This window comes from Ictalurus punctatus, chromosome 1, assembly GCF_001660625.3.
Source record: "Ictalurus punctatus breed USDA103 chromosome 1, Coco_2.0, whole genome shotgun sequence".
NCBI lineage: Eukaryota > Metazoa > Chordata > Actinopteri > Siluriformes > Ictaluridae > Ictalurus > Ictalurus punctatus.
The window spans coordinates 12,213,381-12,234,980 of NC_030416.2; the positions used below are offsets into that span (position 1 = coordinate 12,213,381).

At 40.9% G+C, this 21,600-nt stretch overlaps 1 protein-coding gene across 1 annotated transcript in view; it reads right to left on the reverse strand.

The window, feature by feature from the left end:
- LOC108276343 (glutamate receptor ionotropic, NMDA 2D) overlaps positions 1-21,600 on the reverse strand; it is a 107,767-nt gene that overhangs the window by 38,628 nt on the left and 47,539 nt on the right. Inside the window, exons 7-8 of the mRNA XM_053680975.1 lie at positions 20,694-20,899; positions 13,593-13,761 (exon numbers count right to left, since the gene is read on the reverse strand). Coding sequence (XP_053536950.1) covers positions 13,593-13,761; positions 20,694-20,899 — 375 coding nt within the window. The remainder of the gene's footprint in view (positions 1-13,592; positions 13,762-20,693; positions 20,900-21,600) is intronic.

Here is a 21,600-nt window from a genome sequence, read left to right on the forward strand (position 1 = left end):
GGAGTTTGGCTCTCTTCAGTATAAGCAGGTAGTGGAGGCACTGCTGGGCCTTCTTGACAAGGCAGGTGATGTTGAGTGTCCAGGAGAGGTCCTCAGTCATGTGCATACCAATAAACTTGGAGCTTTGACACTCTCCACAGTTGTTCTGTTGATGTGCAGTGGTGAGTAGTCTATTTGGGTCCTTTTGAAGTCGACAATAGTGTCTTTAGTCTTATCAACATTAAGAGATAGATAGTTGTCTCTACACCATTCTGCGAGCTGGTTCCCCCCTCCCTGTATGCTGACTCATAATTGTTGCTGATGAGGCCCACGACTGTAGTGTCATCAGCAAATTTGATAATGTGATTAGAACTGAACTTCGCAGCACAGTCATGAGTTAGCAGGCCGTTTGCAACAGGCCGGTAGTCATTCAAGCAGGAGACAGATGATTTCAATGATGGTGGTCATCTTGAAGCACACAGGGACAACTGCTTGGCTCAAGCAAATGTTGACAATGTCTGAAATGTCTGCTAGCTGAACAGCACATTCCCTAAGCATCCAGCCAGGTATGTTGTCAGGACCTGCATCTTACGGTGAGTTGACTCTGGACAGAGTTTTCCTGACTTCTACTGCAGACAGACAATACTTGAAAGTTGGGGTGGTCTTCTTCGCTGGTATGTTCTGTGCTTCGAACCATGCGTAAAAATTGTTCTGGGCATCTGGGAGCGAGGCGTCATCATCGCAGATGGATGATGTAGCTTTGTAGTCTGTGATGGCCTGAATGCCATGCCACATACGCCTTGTGTCCTTGGTGTTTATGAATTAACTCTGGATTCTTTCTGCATAGTTGCACTTTGCCTTTCTGATGGCCTGGGACAGATTGACCCTTGTTCTGCAGAGGGCTGCCTTATCATCAGACCTGAAGGCAGAGTATCAGGTTTTCAACAGCAAGTGCATTTCATCAGTCATCCACGGTGTCTGGTTTGCATCTGTGGTGATGGTTTTGAAGGAAGTTACATCATCTATGTACTTGCTGATGTAGCCAGTCAATGATGCTGTGTATTGTTGTGGGATGTAGCAGTGTCTCTGAACATAATCCAGTATGTGTGCATAAAACAGTCCTGAAGGCTCCCTCAAACCAGGTTCTCACCTGTTTCAGAACCAGTTTGGCCCGTTTCAGAAGTAGTCTGTATGCTGGGATTAGCAGAACAGAGATGTGTCCACCCCAGCATGCATCACTTCTGGGACAAACCTTTTTCCCATAGAGATCCTGTTAAAGGTTTCTCTAGGTTAAAGGCCCCCTCCCCCCCGAATCAGACCCCTTGGTAAGGGAAAAAGAGGAGGAGGATGAAGATGATGAGATGATTGCTTGTCTTTTGGAGGAGGATGTGGAGAAAGATGAAGAGGATTTTTATTCCAGACCCAACAGTGTGATGAGTGAGTCTCCCCTCCCTCCTAGGCATTTACCCAGCACACAGAAAATTCCTCAGGTTTGCCTATCAGGGCACAGCCTACAAATTTTTGATGGTTCCTTTCAGGCTCTCGTTAGCCCCAAGATTGTTCAGCAAATCTGTCGACGTGGCTCTAACATCAATGAGAATAGCGGGTGTCAGAGAATCATCTTATTTGGACGTTCTGCTCCTCTGCGCTCCATCACGCCAGCAAGCGGAAATAGATACAGAAGTGCTTGTGTCTCATTTAGAGAGCTTAGGCTTCAAAATAAATGGGAAAACAGTTGCTTGAAGCCCACGCAAGAGATACTCTATGTAGGTTTCAAGCATTTCTGTCACAGGAGCACATCCGGTCAATTTATGGCTGTTTATCCCATTTTTGGAAAGGGAGAAAGGTCCCTTTCAGCATGTAATTACACCTTCTGGGGCTGATGGTCTCAATGGTCTCTGTCACTCCATTGGGACTGTTGCGAATGAGAGAGTTTCAGTCCTGGACAGCAGTGCAGCGCTTGTCTCCTCAACAGAAAAGTGATAGTATCATCACTCTGCATGTGCGCTCTCCATTACTGGAGAGACCACTCATTTCTTGAATCAGGGACTCTGCTGGGGCAAGTTTCTCTGAGAAAAGTGGTGACAACAGATGCGTTTCTCACAGGGTGGGGCACAGTGTACGAGTGCAGAATAGTGAAAAGGAAATGGCCCATCTTGCCACAGAACGTGCACATAAACTTCCTAGAACTGTTAATGTTGTTTCTAGCATTGAAACATTTTGTGCAGTTTAAATGGAACCACCACCTTCTGATCAGATCAGACAACACAATGGCGGTGGCCTAAGAAGAGTAAAAGAATACGGTCACTCAGTAATACTGATCGCCCTGAACTGGCCCAGGAAATTGTGGCTGGTGGAGTTAGTCCAGCTGCTGTACGATCAGCCCTGGCCTCTCCTGTTGTGCAGGCACATCCTCCTATAAACATGCGGGGAGTTCTTTCACCCAGCCCCGGACAAAGTGGCTCTCTGGGCCTGGCCCATGAGAGGTTAAACTTAAGCATTATTGGTTTGCTTCTAAGGGTGATTGAGACTATTCAGAACGTACTCTGTGTATGATTGGAAATGGAATGTGTTAAGCTATGGTGCACACACAGACACATTGTTCCCTATCTCTGTTCGGTTGCAGATGTGCTTTCTTTTCTGCAGGGACTTTTAGGTAAGGGCAGAACCTTCTCTGTCAAGGTATATCTCACTGCAATTTCTGCGTGCCATGTGGGGATTGACAAAAATACTATAGGTCAAAACCCGCTCGTAGGCAGGTTTATGTGATGTGTGCGGCATCTGAACAGGGTTTCAAAACTGCTGATTCTGCTGTGGGATCTGTCTGGTCTTGAATGCACTCTTAGCTCCTGTTTGATTCTATAGAGAGCATTGACTTAAAGCTCCTTTCCCTAAAGGCAGCTTTATTAAGCAGGTTAGTGAACGTCATGCTTTGCCAGTTCATAAGTCTTGTATGCCGTTCTCTATGGATTGCTTGAGAGTGACTCTCAAAACTAATCCAGCATTTGTGCCCAAGGTACGTGAGTCAGCTCTCGCCTATAAACCAGTGGATTTACTGGCTTTTCATCCTCCGCCTTTTTCCTCATTGGAAGGAGAGCGGCTTCATTGTTTGTGCCCTGTCCATGCGTTGCGTCACTATGTGAACAGAACAAATGCACTGAGGAAGAGTAATCAGTTTTTTGTCTCTTGAGTTAATTCTCATAAGGGTAAACCTATTTCATGTCAGCATCTGTCCCATTGGGTAGTGGAAGCTATTATATTAAATTATAATAGCAGGTGACTAAAGGCGTTTCAGTTCAGGCCATATGTGCAGCGGTGAGTTGAGCTTCACTTCACACTTTTGTCCGATTCTGTAGATTGGATGTTACAGAGTCATCATTGGCTCATTCCGTCCTGAATGCATAAAAAAAAAAACACACACAGCTCTCACAAACAAGGTGTTTTTTTGTTCCAGCTTTATTCATGGAATAGTTGAGGGTTTTGTGTTTGAGTTATATACATCACTAAGTTGGTTGGCATGCCTGCTTCAGACAGCATATCTGCAGTATGGGAGTTGTCTATATCCCATAGTGAGACACCGAACAAATGTTTGAGAGAACTTTAGGTTACTTGCGTAACCCCCGGTTCTCTGATAACAGGAGTGAGATATCTCACCAAATGCAGAAGAGATATGCTGAGAATGAGGTAGGGACCGTTGGCAGTGATATATATTAGGGTGGAAGGACTTCCATATCACTGTCGTGATTGGTCTGTCAACTGACAGACATGGTGTTATTGGTGTTTCTGAAGTGCGATACCTCACTCCTGTTAACAGAGAACCGGGGTTATGCAAGTAACCTAAAGTTGTGTGTATCTACGGTGCAGTGTGTCAACCGGCCTTCAGGGAAATGCCGATTGGTTATTAGTGAGGTATGCTCAGTAACAGTATGTGCCTGGAAACATGAACAGATGTTGTGACCTTTCTTCTGTGAGTTTTAACAAGGTTTTCAGAACACATCTTAAATAAACAGTGATTTTTTAAAACAGTTTAAACAATAAAATTTTCCCTTACTGCATGTCTTCTATAAGCTGAGGACATGTTCCCCCAGTCCCTTGTTTAAAGTATAGTCAAGTAAAAGTAGTCTAGTGCCAAATTATTGCTCCCTTGTTTAAAGTGCAGTCTAGAACTAGTAGCCTAGTTCCAAGTTGTTATGCACATGGCATTTTTGTTAGTACAATTAAAGATTTTTTTTAATCCTCAACAATTAGATTACAATGTGGATGTTATTACAAGTGAAAGAAATGATAACAGCTTTACTGATATTTTGAAAAGAACACAAAATACATGGTTCAAAATAATTATGCAGAATGCAGTTTAAAAATATTCAATGGGTCATAATGAACTCAAAACAGAAATATGTCATATGTGCTTCACGGACAGATAATTAAAAAAACAAAACAATTTAAAACAAAAATATTTACAGTTCTTGTTACATATTGATATATGAGCCCTTCTTTAAGATGAGTTTAATAACTCTCTCATCTATTGAACTTGTACGTCTATGTATAGTTTCTGCCTGTATTTCATTCAAGGATGCCAGTATTGCCTCCCAGAGCTGCTGCCGTCCATGCTCATAGATCTTACTTTTAAGGATGTTTCACAGGTTCTCAATAGAACTAATCAAGGGCCTTAGCTGGACTGTTAATCATCTGGGGCTGAAACCCAGATTCTTCTCGATCAATAAATGTACTTATAAATAGACTGTTTCCATGCATTTTTTTCTTGCATGTGAGGGCTAAATTGCTTAAAAAATGTTAATAAAAAAACAAACAACAACCAAAAAAAACCTTAGAACTCATGTAGACATTTACACACCTTGTTCCCATTCAAAGGGAACTCAACGTTTCAAGAGCTTCATGCTGTGGTAAGTGTCTTCATGCATGACCAGTATCTGAAGTCTGTGTAAAATCACATCTATTTATAGGCCTGCTATGGTCAGGTGTTGTGGCATGTTGCTCGCTGCATGACTATAAAACGGCACATGTAAACCACGTCATCAGACTTATTATCTTTAGCGAAATACCGCATGTCGGACTGTTTGTGTGAATACTCCTAAAAACTCTTCACTTCCCCTCTATTTTTAACATATACCATTTATATATATATATATATATATATATATATATATATATATATATATATATATATATATAAATATATATATATATATATATATATATATATATATATATATATATATATATATATATATATATATATATATACTTTTCTGTCTTTTAGAAAATGAGTCAGAGAGAGTTCAGGAAGTGTTACTCCTTTCTCCCATTTATTACAGGGGAGGGCGGGGACACTTTCTGTGTGAAGTGTATGTTCTGCTCTGGTTCTCTCGCTTCTCAGCTGAAGCGAGATGGGCTCAGATCCTTGGGGTCCCATATGGATCTGGAGGGGGAATCGGAGATCTCTCTCTTTCCTCCGGATCCGACGCCTTTGCTTCCTAGTTTAAAGAAAGAAAAAAAGGAAAGTGGAGCTCGTGTCAACCCAGTCTCTCTGATTCCGGGGAGCCAGTGCATCATTTTTATAGGACTGGAGCATGCTGTCGGGGAGCCAGTGAGAAGGACAGTGCTCCCTCACACCACAGAAACCTCTCCCTTTCCCAGAAGTGCACCATGAAGTGTCACCCTTCTGGGGAAAGACATTCGGCCATTGGGGGGGATAAAAAGTACAGCTATTTTGCTATGCCAAAGGAGGAGGAGGCGCTTGTGAGTCACCTCTCTCCAGTGACAGCAGCAAAATCAGGGGGTCCAGCTTTGCCATCCAGATTGTGTAAGACCACCTCAGCATTGATTGTCGAAACTTATGCTGCAGCGGGTCTTGCTTGTGGGTCTCACATAAAATGGCAGTGTGGCAGGCCTACCACTGCTGAACTGTGAGGGAGGCACAGAAGAAGAGTGTGATGGCCCGCCTCCCCCCACAGAAAGCCAGGGGGACCGGGCAGCCAGCTATGCAGTCTACTAGTAGGCCTGATGGAAAATTATAATCAGTGCCAAAAAGGCAAAATGAAGCAGTCTTGAGGGATTGCGGAAGGAGGTATCACAGGATGAGAGGTTGTTAGGGAAGTTAGCCCCCAGTATTACTGTAATTCTCACTTAGTCAATGTCGTCCCAAGTTTTCAGTTTCTCTGGTCAGCGAGCTGTCACAGGGTGACGAAAATGTGATGCTTTCCCTCCAACAAAATGTGGAAAGTTTAAGTCACTAAAGACCATCTGGTAGTATGGAAACTACTGCCAAATGTGTCTCCATAGGTTCTGTCCTCCATAGAAAAGGGTACCAGGTCCAGTTCATATCTCGACTCCCAGTTTCAGATGCATGCTCACCACAGTAGTCAGCACAATGCAGAGCCTGACGTAAGTCTAGGAAGTAGACCTCTCTTAGACAAAGGGGCAATAGAACATGTACCTCTTATCTGAGGGAGAGAAGTTTTACAGCCATTATTTCCTGGTCCACAGAAAAGATGGGGTATGCGTTCAATTTTAGATTTGCGTCATCTGAACCATACTCTGGACATACAAGTTCAGGATGTTGACTCTCAAGCATATCCTTCACAACACAGACTCAGTTTTAGGATTGGTTTGTGATGATAGATCAAAAAAAGATGCATATTCCATTGCACAGTAACAGAAAGTTCCTGAGGTCATTTGCAGGCAACGTGTATCAATATAGGTTCTTCCTTTCGGTCTAGCTTTATCCCCTTGCACCATCACAAAGTGCACGGATGCCGCTCTGGCTTATTTGCGACTCCAGGGCATCCATGCGCTAAACTACCTGGACGACTGGATAATTCTAGCGCGGTCCAGGAAGTTGGCAATTCAACATTGAGATGTCGTTCTTGGCCATGTGAGGAGCTTGGAGCTCAGGTTGAACCTTAGGGACTTTCTAGGGGTTATATGGGATTTGAAAATGATGAGGGCATGTCTATCCCCAACAGGCGTAGGGCAATCATATTAACATTGAGCAAGATAAGATTAGGTCTGGGCATCCCCTCCAGTCTCTATGGAGTCTGTTGGGGCTTATGGCAGCAGCAGCCAATGCCATACCTTTGGGCCCATTGCACATGAGATCATTCAATGGTGGCTGAAAATCAGGGATTTCATCCGAGCATGAAATCCCTGAGAGTAATCAATGTCATGCAGCGATGCCTACGTGCTCTGAGAACTTGGAGGTGTCCCTGGTTTCTAGCCTTGGGTGACACTCTAGGGGCATCTCTTATAACAAGATGGTAGTGTCAGATGCCTCCCTCACGGTATCTGGAGCGGCCCGCATCTACTGTGGCATATAAATTGCCTAGAAGTGTGGGCCATACTCCTAGCACTGAATTCCTTCTCCTCAGTTGAGAGGTCACCATGTGTTAGACAATACAGCAGTGGTCTCATACCTCAACCACCAGAGAGGATTATGTTCATGCCTCCTGTTCAGGCAGGCTCAACTAATTCTTCTCTGGCAGAGGGGAAGTTTTTTCAATTGAACTGAGTGCAAGGTACATTCCAAGCAACTGGAATTAGGGGTTAGACATCCTGTCAAGGCAGAGGGTGAGGCCTGGGGATTGGAGGATCCATCCTAAAGTGGGTGAGTCCATATAGCGGAGGTTAGGTTGAGCGAAAGTGGACATCTTTGCCTTCGAGGAGACAACACAATGCCCGCTGTGGTTTGCCCTCGCTCCTCCCGCACCAAAAAAACAAACAAAGGTCAGGGGTGGATACCATGGTACAAACGTGGCCGAGGTCACATCTGTATGCTTTCTCCCCCACAGGCTCTAGCAAGAGTTCGACAGGTAGCTACATCTGCTGCTAATAGTACTGGATTGGCCAGCTCGAATTTGGTTCTCAGAGATAACATCTCTGCTGGACGGCACTCTCTGGGAGATACCCGTTCGCAGGGATCTATTGTCTCAAGCCAAAGGGTTGATTTATCACTCTCGGAAGGAACTATAGAACCTGTGAGTCTGGCCCCTGAGGGGCACCTTAAACATGTTAATCAGGGGCATGTTAAATGCTAAAGCACCATCCATGAGAAAATTGTATGCATTCAAGTAGTAAGTTTCTTATCGTGGTGTGAGGAACACCAGAGAAACCCAGTAACTGCACAATAGCTACAGTCCTGGAGTTCTTACAGGAACGTTTCTCAGTAGGGTTGGCTCCTTCTCCAATTAGGGTCTACGTGGCCGCCATTTTGGTCAGCCAAGCCTTTATTGATGGAGCCTCTGTTAGGCAACATCTTCTATCTTTGAGTTGTATGCATGGTGTCAGATGGCTGAGGCCTATCTGCAGACCAAGCATATATTCCTGGGTCCTTCTGTGGTCCAGGAAAATCTGTCAGGCACCCCATTTAATCCCTTAGAGTCAGCTTCAGAGAAGCTTCTGACTCTTCTGACCCTTGCGGGCCCTGACATCTCTTTTGCCCCTTCCTGCCAGATTATTCCTAAGCACCTATGTCTGCTGCCCAACCAGTATTGTTGCAGGCTTACTCCCCTCCTCCCTTACTTGCACCAGAACTAGGAAGATTGCACTTATTGTGTCCAGTGAGGGCTCTGTTTACTTACGCCCACTGCTCCGGCCAGGGCGAAAGTTGGAGCAGTTGCTGGTTTGTTTGGCAATAACAGTAAAGGCGATGCTGCATCAAAGCAGCCCATCTCTATTTGGATAGTGGAAGCAATCTCTATTGCTTATGAGGCACATGGTCTCACTATGCCTCTGGGCATAAGGACTCATTCCACTAGGGGATCACCTCCTCAAAGGCTTTATCTAAGGGATACCCTTAAGGATATGCTGATGTGTGTGCTACAATGAGGTGGTGTATGACGTACACATTCATCCGGTATTACCTTTTGGCCTTATGGGCCAGCTCATACGTGATTCTCTGAGATAATATCTGGATGGCACTCCATGGGAGATTCCCGTTCACAGGGATCTATTGTCTCAAGCCAGAGGGTTGATTTTATCACCGTCAGCCATAACCATGGAAACTGTGAGTCTGGCCCCTGAGGGGCACCAGCTTATGATTGCCGGTCTCTCAACCGAGGTTGTAGAGACCATGTTAAACGCTAGGAACATCAGTGAGACCCAGTAAACTGCACAATGGCTACATTGCTACGTTCTGGCACAAACGTTTCTCAGCAAGGTTGGCACCTTCTACAATTAAGGTCTACGTGGCCACCATTTCGGCCAGCCACACCCATATTGATGGAGCCTCTGTGACAGGCTATACCCTCAGTATGATGGAGTGCGTATACTGGTTCCCACAGCCTGAAGCTCATGCAATGTTGCGTTCCTTTTGAAAGGAAATGACTGGGTTACGCAGGTAACCCTTTTCACATGTACAGGTAATGCATGTAAACATTGCATAGCTTTGTCATACTGTGTCATGCCTGTGAATTGCGTCTTCGCTTCAGATAATAGACACTGATGACGTGGTTTACAGGCAAGCTTTTATAGTCACGTGATGCGCGAAATGCCATGTCACCTGACCACAGTAGGACTATAAATAGGTGTGATTTTACACAGACTTCAGATGTTGGTTATGCGTGAGGGCATTTTCCACAGAGTGAAGCTTACGCAATTTCTAGTTCCCTTCTCAAGGAACAGGGTTACATGCATAACCCAGATGTTTTCCAGGTTTTCCAGACATTTTTCAGGATCAGAGGGTCTTAGTGTTTCAGTTTCAACTCAGAAAAAAATGCAAAAAAGGCACATTTTCCCCTCACACTAACTGACTGTGTGAGTTAGTGTTTCACAAAATTGAGACCTGTCAGCCAATAACACACAAGAATTTCCATGTATTTTCCTGTAAACACTTCCTGATTGGTCTTGCCTCCATTCACTGAAGATAAAATACAACACTCCATTCAGTGAAGATAAAAATTACAACAATGCCATCTTCTTTTACTGACATTCAGTTACATAGTGACAAACTGCTCCAAGTGAAGAATTATTTGGGCTAAGTGTCAGGGGATTATGGTTTCCACACCATAATGTTTTTCTCCTTTTATGCCCATATTGTAGCAACCAAGGAGTCAATGGTGTTTTTTGCAGCATGGGATGGTGTGCTGCTCTGCATGAAATTATTTTATTTCAGAAGGCAAAATTCTTCGTTTTATACCAAGGCAGAAAATTTAGGAGCTCCACATATCTTGCAGAGGTCATTTTGACACATTCAGGGACATTAAAGGGACCCACAATCTCACTTCCCAATATTCCAACTCCAATCATCACTCTGCCACCTCCTTGCTGATGTCACACTCTTTGTGGAACAGGGTGGTCATTCACCAAACATCCAGAACTCGAAATGCAGCTTTACGTACAACTGCCAGCCTCTGGAAGATCCTGCATCAAGATCCTGCATTTAATTAAGATCACCTGACAAACTCATTTACAAACCCGCCTGAGACTGATGCCAATTAAATAAAGGGATATGAGAAATAAAACAAATAAATACTTAATAAAGAATAAAGAGTCAACATGATGCCTTCCACCATTTTTGAATCTGACAGATCTTCGGTGCCAGCCCTGTTGCCTTATGGGATAGCACAGTGTCCACTGGTTCCATATTGCAGAATGTTGGCAGAAGCAGTAGGTCAGCTGGGTATCATCCTTTGCTTGCCTCAAAGAGAGCTTTTTTGCTAAACGTTTTATGTAAATTCTGGTTTGGTTCATGTGACACTGCCCCTAGCATACACTCTCAGATTACATGCAAAAATGAAGGTGGACCTCTATGAGGACTTGACTTGCTCACAGATACGCAGATACAAAAGTATACATCAGCCTTCAGGCCCAGAGGAAGAGCTCTCCAGGTCGATAAAGCATGCCTATGCACACATGTGCATACATATACGCTGTGTAGAGAAAATAACCTTTAACCCAGCGCAAAGAAGAACTGATATGCTGATGACTAGCTCAAATAAAAAAAGACTAAACAGAGGCAGAAAGAGTGATGAAGCAATGGTGTGACTGCTATTAAAAGCCAGAGGGAAATTAAGGAAGATAAACAGCAGTCAAATTGGATGGAATAACAAAGGTGTGAGAAGAATGTGAGTAAGGGAGACAGACCGAGAGGGAGAGAGAAAGAAAAAAAATAGAAGAATAGATAAAGTGACAGAGGAAATGGAAAACAAGGCTCTGATTCCTTAGCAACCAACTTGTGCAGGCCTCCCTTGGGGGTGTGAGCACCGCAGCAGGGTTTCTCTCTCAAAACAACAGCCGTCTACATCTTCTTCACAAGCACGCAACAAGTGTAGGCATAGTCAAGATAGAGTCCCGAAATCATGCAAAAATGAGGTGTGTGTGTATATGTGTGACTATGTGTGTTTGCCATCGTTCACACTTCTGCGTGGTGTGTTAAAAGGGGGACACAGTGTTTCAGTGGCAGTTTTGGAGTGACAGGCTGAGACGCTAGGCATTAAACTCTTCATAGCTCCCTACGTTACACACAACAAGTCAGAGCATCACCCACCCACACCCGTAAACACACATTTGCAAATGCACACATCAACTTGATCAGACAGTGTGAGGGTTTCATTCTCATGGTCTTACTTTTACACAGTGCATAAGCTTTGCACTGACCATCCACAGAAACCAGTGAGAGACACAGTACTGGGCTTTGTATATAATATATAAAATAAAAATATAAAATATAATAAATCATATTTAGTGCATACAATCACTAAATAGTTTAATTTATATTTTAATATAATTGCACTGACTCATTTATATCATCTTCAAATGAGATGCCAAAAATGTGAACAACTGTGACTCCTAGAATAACACAGCTAGTAAATACACAAGTTGGTTTCTTTATTGCATTAATTTCTAATGCAGTATCACTTAAAAATTTAAATGTAACAAAAACTATAAAAAGGTAGAAATAAATTTAGTCTTTTTACAAAATGTATAGTACCTCACTGCTTTTTGTCTGCAGAATAAAGAAAAATATAACACCCTAAAGCTTATTATTCAGTTATACATATTAAAGCATATTATACATGACAACCTGTGTTATATTTCTTTTTTGTTATATTAACTTAAGAGAGAGAGAGAGAGAGAGTGTGTGTGTGTGTGTGTGTGTGTGTGTGTGTGTGTGTGTGTGTGTGTGTGTGTGTGTGTGAGAGAGAGAGAGAGAGAGAGAGAGAGAGAGAGAGAGAGAGAGAGAGAGAGAGAGTCTTTTCAGGCAACAGCAGTTTATAGCTGTTATAAATGATAACAGGATCTAACTTGTTTTTCAGATGTTCCACAACATTAAACATAACTATAAATAGATAAAAAGTTAAATGTGTTGTTCATTAATGAATAAACTGTAACTGTTGGAAACCCACTGCAGTTTGTTGAAACAAAACACTTCAGGGTGTTCTGTTATCAGAAAATAATCAACTTAGAGGTGGGAACAGTAACTCTGCTTCATGTCAGGCCACATCACACCACCCTGTTGTGTCCACAAGTGTTTAATTCAAATTACTTGGTAGTTCAAGAGGTCGCTGACTGGTTAATAACTCTACCTTGTAGGGTTTTCTGTTTAGAATATTTTTTTAGAAAACTCTGTTGTAGGGTTTTATTCATTAAAATGTTTTTTTTAAACACATATACTTTATGCCATTGGGCTTCCAAGGAATGAACACCATGTACTCACATATTCTGGATTATAAATTTAGGATTATATGGGTTAATACCAAAGGAAATTGAAGCCATGGTTGTAAGCACTTTGTCTTCTAGGTTATTATCTTTTTTTTTCACGTATATGGCCAAAAAGATCATGGTATGATAACTGTACGACCCAATACCATGGTTTTCAGCAAATTATGGTATAACACATGATATTAACCATGAGTTTTTCTCTTTTTGCCTGATATTATTTACAAATTAGGCTATTCAAATTTCCACAGCCAATTTCAAGAGAGGTACCACACTCTTAAAAATAAAGGGTCCTCAATGGTTCTTCACAGCACCACAGGTTCTGCAAAGAACCTTCTTCTTGTTAAAAAAAGATTTTTCATTGTATAGCGTTCTTGAGTTAAGCTGTATGGTTCTTTGGAGATTAAAGAAGTTATTTATGTTTCATTATAGGTTCTTCAGAGCAGTGTATTGGTTATTTAAGGTATTATCCCTTAACAGGTTAAAGTGAACCCAGTAAGGTTTTTTGCTGGACTGGAAAAGGTTCTCCTGGCATCACTCTTAAGAACCTTACTTTGGTTCCTTAGATAACATGGTTCCTTGTGACACTGTTGTGAAGAACCATTTCTAGGTTCTTTAAATCACCAGTAAATAGATGGTTCTCTAAAGAACTTGAGAGTAAAATGTTCTTTGTGTAAAAGGGTTCTCCTATGGCATCAGTCTGAAAAACCCTTTTTGGTTCTAATTAGTGCAGGGCATGAGATTTTTTTGTGACATTGCCACTTCATATGTACAGTGATAGGTACTGTAGTTATTTTAGATTTCCTCTATAGTATACCCATAGTATACCATCACTACACTCTTACAGAGTGTTATAAAGTCTCCCATTACAAACTCTTTCATCAGCAGAGTGAAAAAGAACATCAGTCAGGGTAAATGCAACAAAACAACATCCTTACCTCCCCCACCATGCCGTTCCATACACCGTCAATCTTCTTCCCATGTTTTCCATTGGTGACCAGATAGAGATCATAAGTGAAGCCCACAATCTTGGCCAAACGCTTGAGGATGTCGATGCAGAAGCCCTTGCAGCACTGTTTCACAGGAGCCACCCCTTCCTGGTGAGCCCTGTAATCACAGGGGGAAAAACAACAGAGGGAGAAAGATGAAATGTGAAAAAAGAAGGGAGGAAGTATGTATTACATAACTGTACTGAAGGAGTCCACAAACATATCAGTAATAATTATTTCTGTGCAAAGATCCAAGAAGCGGAAAGAGAAAAATGAAAGATGAAAATGTGAGAGAAAAAAATGAGAGAGAGAGAGAGAGAGAGAGAGAAGGTTAAAAGTTTAAGTCTGATGGAGTGAGAGGTGAGGAAAAGATGAAGATAATGTGATGAAGAAGCAATAAGCAGTGAGTAGCAGAAAGCATGCATAAGCAAACCTGGTTCACTCACTCACAAGGACACACACCCTCACACACCCTCACACACCCACACACACATATGCGCACACACATGCGTGTGCACACACACACACACACACACACACACACACACACACACACACACATGCGTGTGCACACACACACACACACACACACACACACACACACACGCACACACCCTAGGTCAGTGTGTCTGCAATAAGGCAGTATCCACATGAGACACATTAATACCTCAAGCACTCAAGCAGATTGACGGGCTACATGATGAGCGAGGGTGTGTGGAGATAGCCATAAGGCAAACATACAAAAAACGACGGAGAGAACAAGAGTGACAGATCGATGGGAAAACAGTAGCAGTGAATGTAGCCTCTGGACTTGTGCAGCCCTGCCTGGGTCTTACCTGCCAAAGACAGTGAGGAACAGATAGAATGAGAGAGAAATGAAAGAATGGTGACAAATGGTGTAACAATGAGATCTTATTCTAACTCTGATGGTGGAGAAGTGGCAAAAAAAAAATGTCGCATCATTATCCATTTTTGAGGGTTTTTTTTAAACTTGTCACTGTAGGAAAGCTTGCTGGTGTTATTTAGAAGCTGGTAAAAGAGTTTCTACAATAATCATCAAGGGATGAATCTCATTTACGATAAATGTCTCTCTGACCTCTAAGCACCACAGTTCAGCTTTTCATCAAAATTAAGAGGTTGCAGAAATCAGTCCCACAATGACTAAATAAAATTGAAAGGAATATTAGTCTCTGGCATTTAATGACTTATTTTTTACCATGGAACTTTTGTGACATGCATTTATGGCTAGCCAGTTTCTATTTACATCTATTCATTTGGCAGCCACTTATATCTGAAGTCAATTACAAGTAAGGTGGAATGTATTGCAAGAATATAGCAGTCACGGCTCGGCGGTAGTGACAGGATTTGAACCATCCAGTTTTCAGAACAGAAGCTTAACCACTCTGCTACCACTCTCAGCTATTTTCTTTGATTTGTTATTTAAGATTGATCTGACACATTCCTGTAGCAACCATGAAACATGAAATTCTCAAGAAAATCCTATCTGGGCTGCATTCAAATGCATTTACAAACCTTATAAGCCCATTCAGAATGCTGTAATATCAGTTCTACATGTTCCTTTGCCTATCATTCATTCATGTTTTGTCCATGGCTAAAGCCAACCCTAATCTCCAGCTACAAGATGAGTTCCTGATGGATAGGAATAGCGAATAATAATGTGGATGCATTCAGGAGCCCACAAGCCCATTAAGAAGCCTTTAAAGCACTGCTTAGAGTGAGCCGAGATATCCGGGGCTCTTAGTGAGGCAGAGATTTACAGATACAACAACCACAGCAAAATAGCCCCCACCCCCACCCACCCAATCAAAAATAGTCCTTATTTACTGTAAACAATAGTCCGAATAATGAATAATGACAATAATGAATAATGAATGACTATTAACAGTATGAATAATAGGATTTGAGTGTTGCAAGAACACTGTTTTAGGTGCTGATATTTACAACTGGGGCATTTTTGTTGCATATTTTCAGTTCAGAATAAAATGAGATCTATATATAAATGATATAAAATATGATACAAAATATGAAACAAAATACACACATACATCACATGGTACATGTTTAGTCGATTATTAATTTTTTTCTACACATTTCTCAGAGAGATTCATGCAAATCAATCCATGAATATCTTATTTTTTTCACTGGGTCTGCATCAGCCAACTGTCGACCAGGTTGATAAACTGTTGAGCTCATTTAGATTTAGCCGTCAATGTCAGCTATCAAGCCATTCAACATGCTTCCTCCCTGACATCATGTTCAAAAGGAAATATGTCAACATACAGAATCAAATCACCATTTCATAAACAATGTAGTACTAACAATACTAAAACTTAAAAAATAAAACTAAAAATAAAAATTTTACCTAACTAGGTCTTTCAGCATTAAGGTCCTAAGATAGTCCCACATTATTATACACATGGTTATAAATACTTTTAGTGTAATTAAATGGCCTTACTTCATTTCTATTGATACAGTGCCCTCCACTAATATTGGCACCCTTGGTAAATATGAGCAAAGAAGGCTGTGAAAAATTGTCTTTGTTTAACCTTTTGATTTTTTGCTAAAAAAAAATCACAAAAATACTCTGTTCTCATGGATATCAAACAATTGCAAACAAAACACAGGTTTATCAAAAGAAAATCTTTGTTAAATATGGGTGTGCAACAATTATTGGCACCCCTATGAATTCATATGAGAAAAATATGAAGTATATTCCCATTGATATTAAAAAAAAAAATTGTACACCTGGGTGACTGGAACAAAAAATTGTTCAACCATGACTTCCTGTTTCACATGGGTATAAACATGATGTAACAAATAGGCCAAATTCCCTTACTCATTCATATCACTGGGTAAGACCAAGGAATATAGCTGTGATATGCAGCAAAAGGTTGTTGAGCTTCACAAAATGGGAAGTGGCTTTAAGAAAATAGCACAAGCATTGACCATGCCCATCAGGGCAATAATTAAGACATTCCAATCAACTGGAAATGAACGCGTGTCTATATTGTCTCAACGAACTGTAAAGAGGATGGTTTGAGTGGCCAAAAAACTCAAGCCAAAAAACTTCAGTTTGCCTGACACTATTGGAACATCAAATGGGATCGGGTTCCATGGTCAGATAAAACCAAAATAGAGTTTTTTGGCAATAAACACCAGAGGTGGTTTTGGCGCACACAAAGAGATAGCCATATGGAAAAGTACCTCATGCCCACGGTTAAACATGCTGGTGGCTCTTTAATGTTTTGGGGCTGTTTTTCTGCCAGAGGACCTGGACATGTTGGTAGGATACATGGCATCATTGACTCAATCAAATATTAACAGATATTAAATGAAAACCTGACTGCCTCTGCCAGAAAGCTGAAAATGGGCCATGGTTGGGTCTTCCAGTAGGACTATGATCCAAAACATACATCAATATCAACACAAAAATGGATTACTGACCACAAAATCAAGGTCCTGCCATGGTCATCCCTTGTCCCTTGACAAGTCCCTTGACTTGTCCCAGTCCCCATTACATAGAAAACCTATAGAGTGAACTGAAGAAGAGAGTCCATATGCGTGGACCTCAAAATTTGAAGGATCTGGAGAGATTCTGTATGGAGTAATGGTCTCAGATCCCTTGCCATGTATCCTCCAACCTCATCAGGCATTATAGGAGAAGACTTAGAGCTGTTATCTTGGCAAAGGGAGGTAGCACAATATATATATATATATATATATATATATATATATATATATATATATATATATATATATATATATATATATATATGTATATATATATATATATATATATATATACATATATATATATATATATATATATATATATATATATATATATATATATATATATATATATATAATTTTATTTTTTTGATAAACCTGTTTTAACATGAGACCAGAGTATTTTTGTGGATTTTTGTGAGCAAAAGACCAAAAAGTTACAATAAAGACAATTTTTCACAACCATCTTTGCTCATATTTACCAAGGGTGCCAATGTTAGTGGAGGGCACTGTAGCAATAGAAATGAAGTAAGGCCATGTAATTACACTAAAAAATATTTATAAATAAATTCAGTACATCTCAATCATAACCACAGTGCATTCGTATACCTTGAACCTTTTGTATTTTTAAATCAGCTTTCTTATTTAAACTAGCAGAATATTCCATCCATCCATCCATCCATCCATCAGTCTATTTTCTATACCACTTCTTAGTGTTGTGTTCAAGTCAACCTTTGTCAAGTTTGAGTTGAGACCAACTCCTTAACCAATTGATTCCATGTCCGAGTGAAAAAATAAATTAAATTGAAAAAAGATTTGAAATTGTAATTGTAAACTCAACACTGAGCTGTTACATTAATATTTTAACTTTCAGACCAATGGCAACATAAATGTAACAAAAAAATACCACTATTACATCTTGCCATTTAATATTTTTTATTTCCTGTCATCAACATCTCAACTAGTTTCCTATATAAAAAAAAAGGTTTCAAAGAAAAAAAGGGATATAGAGGTATATGTAGAACTTTCAGTATATTACAAGTGTATGAAAATACAAATTAACCTATTTTGTTATTGTATCACACTATATTGTCCTCCAGTTTGAGTTTAAATTTCGATTATTTGATGCCTCTCCCTCACAGTTATATAGGCTGACAGAGAGAGTACAGAGTAGAGCAGCATGTCAACAACAAGCTTCATGCTTTATTATTGCTGTTAATCTGTCTATGAATGACAACAAACTCATTTCTGAACACAGCTCTGTTCTTGTAACCTTTTTCATGTTAATTACTAAAATGAAAAAGAAATCCCTATCAGCAGGGTTTATGGTATTTACTACATTAAGAATCTCTGATTTTTTTCACCAACTTTTTACATTCATTTAAGAAATAACTGACTGTGTTTGCATGAATACTCAGCCAGACCTGCATTTTACCTGTATTTATTTGACTGTCCAAGCATTATAAGCCGCTAAAGAGAACTCAATTCGGTACTCGCATGATGAGGTGGTACACACATTTGCGTTTCAAGTGCGGTAGTGAGACATTCATTAATTTCTTATTATCTTAATTTTATGCTGACATCTAACCGTGCAAAAACTCATTTCAGGGAGGTAGTTCCCTGCAACCCCATCTCACCCATACACCCACACACATACATACACTCATTTTTAAGTATTTTGTTGGCAGCCTCAATGCTAATAGCTTAATGCTAAATGTGACATTAAAATATGTACTTAATGTGTGCTATTATATTATATTCAACTCATTTGGTAATTTTTTTTTTCTTCTATTACAACTTTAAGCAAGTCTACAGGGAATTTGGCCACTAGCCAGCTACTATAACATTAGCTATGCTAATGAACAAATAACACCTGTTAAACTCATCTCAACATGTCTTTTACAATCATTTAACCCACCATGGGCAATCGAAAAATCGCTGTTGAAAACTTGCAAAACTGTTGTTATTTTTGACCCCTATGAAGCAGGGGTACACTTTAGTGTAGTCTGGGGTGAAGTGCAATTTGTATTTTCTTTTTTTTTTGGACACTCTGCCATGATGCACATAAACACTACAGTGATCCTGAACTACAGCGATACACTGAACTGATGGATGAACTGGAGAAAGAGAGAGGTTGACTTTAAAGCCTGCCCACAGAGAAAACTGATAGGTCTAGCCAACAGAAAGAGAGAATAATAAGAATACGCTCTCTGTCACTCTCTCGCTCTTGTCACTCGGGCAGCCTCGCTGTCTGCTCCTACTGGTCTCTTGCTTGCCCTCAAAAAAATCAATTTCCAGGATATTGTATATGATTTGAGGCCGTCAGGGAACCGCTATTGGGAGACTCCTGGAACTTCCAGGAGAGGTGTTTGAAAATGTTGTTATTTATTTTTTTTAATCTTTATTTTCATGTAAATATGACGCACACTCGACTGTACTCTGAAAAATTACAGAGTCCAAAAGGTCCAAGTCTGTGTCAGGTTCGAGTACAAATTTACCTGAGTGTATGACAAGTCTGAGTTCATTCATAATTGGCCTCGAGTCCAGACTCGAGTCCAAGTCTGAGATCGAGTACCCCAACTCTACTGCTTATCCTACACAGGGTTCTGGGGGAGCCTGGAGCCTAGTGACTTGGGACACAAGGTGGGGGACACTCTAGACAGGGTGCCAACCCATCACAGGCACAGTCACACACACCTTAACACACTACAGACAATTTGGAAAAGCTAATCAGCCTACAATGCATGTCTTTGGACTGGGTGAGGAAACCAAAGTACCAGGAGGAAAGCACTGGGAGAACATGCAAACTCCACGCACACAGGGTGGAGGCAGGAATTGAACCCCCAAACCTGGAGGTCCGAAGCAAACATACTAACCATGAAGCCACTAGCAGAATATTAATATAATTAATGTAAAGTACACCAAACATCTCCAACCTGCCACCACCCAAAAAAGGAGGTCCAGCCGGGCTTTCAAAGGTTGAACACATTTTTGGCTATGATTGGTCAGAGTTAAATAGACACAAACTTATGGCTGATGCAGACCCAGTGAGAATAAACACACATTCATAGACTGATTTATACAAGACTGTGCATAAAAAAGGCATCCAGAAGGTTAAAACACGTGCCATGTGATGAATAAAGCCACAAATAAACAGCAGATTCTACAAATAGATGATAGGCAGGCATGTTTGTGCACTACATATTACTGATCCAATTTTTTAATTTGTGAAACAAAAAAATATTTGTGCATCTTATTTTATTTATTATTGAATGAATCTCATTTAATTTTTGTACAATTTACTATGTTAATTATTTGCAAATTATACAATAATAATATATCCATATCACAGCAGTTTAAAAAGGTTATGCAAACTGGATAATATTACACATTTCAACTCCATGCAAGGATTCTTAAATTGATCAATGATGAAATGATGAAACAATTCTTGGCTGAACTAAGACTTTAGGCAGAGAGCAATGGCGTAACGTGGGGTATTATACTTGGCATTATACTGACGTGGCATTGAGAGGTCGTCGGCAGGGCACTGAATCCCTGATGCAGGTTCCAGAAGCGGGGTCGGCCAGCTCCACAATGACGAAGGGCCTCTCCTCCAGGGTCACAACCCTCAGGTGCTGTGCATCATCGGGAGGCTGCAGGAAGGGGCCGTACCGAGACCAGGCCGGGTATCGCAAACGCAGCACGCCGTTCTCCCACCATCCTACCTGAGACCACACACACAGAACACAAGGTGAGGTCAAGGACCAGGTGGTAATGGGTAATGAGTAAAAAAGATGGTCCTTGGTTAGTGCCTTGACCCTTGGGTCAAGTACCAACTGCTATAAGGTAGCAAAACTGTAGATTTTTCTTTGTCCGAGAACAAAGTGCCTTTTTTTTGTCTCTGAATGAAGTAAAAAAAATACCTGGTCTAGACTAAAACATTGTCTTTATTCACTATGAATTTCCTTCATATGAACGTCAGAGGTCAACCTCAGCCCATTAAACCTCACTTTAAACTGCCTTGTTTTGGCGTGTCATTGAGGTAGGTTGATGGAGGAGAATGACTCTGCTCTGTGTTGGGAAGCCCGCAGAGCGTGTGGAGGAAGTGAAAAATGACTCTCTGCCTCCTCCATACTTCTCTCATTGAGAGGCTTGGACCTTTAGTGCTGAAGCAGCATGGGACTTTTCTCTGAGCAGCAAGAAGGAGCCTTTAGCTAAGAGCTGGCCGACAGAGGAAAAGGTCAGCGAGACACTTGAGGGGTTTATTTACTAAGTGTGCTATTAAGGACTTCTTATTTGCTTGCGAAAACAAAATAAAGCGATACAGCACTTTAGATATATCTATCATGTGACTGCAATCTGATAACAATTACTGAAGATAACTACACTGGTAAGAGTACCCTCATTTCTACAAACTAATGAAACT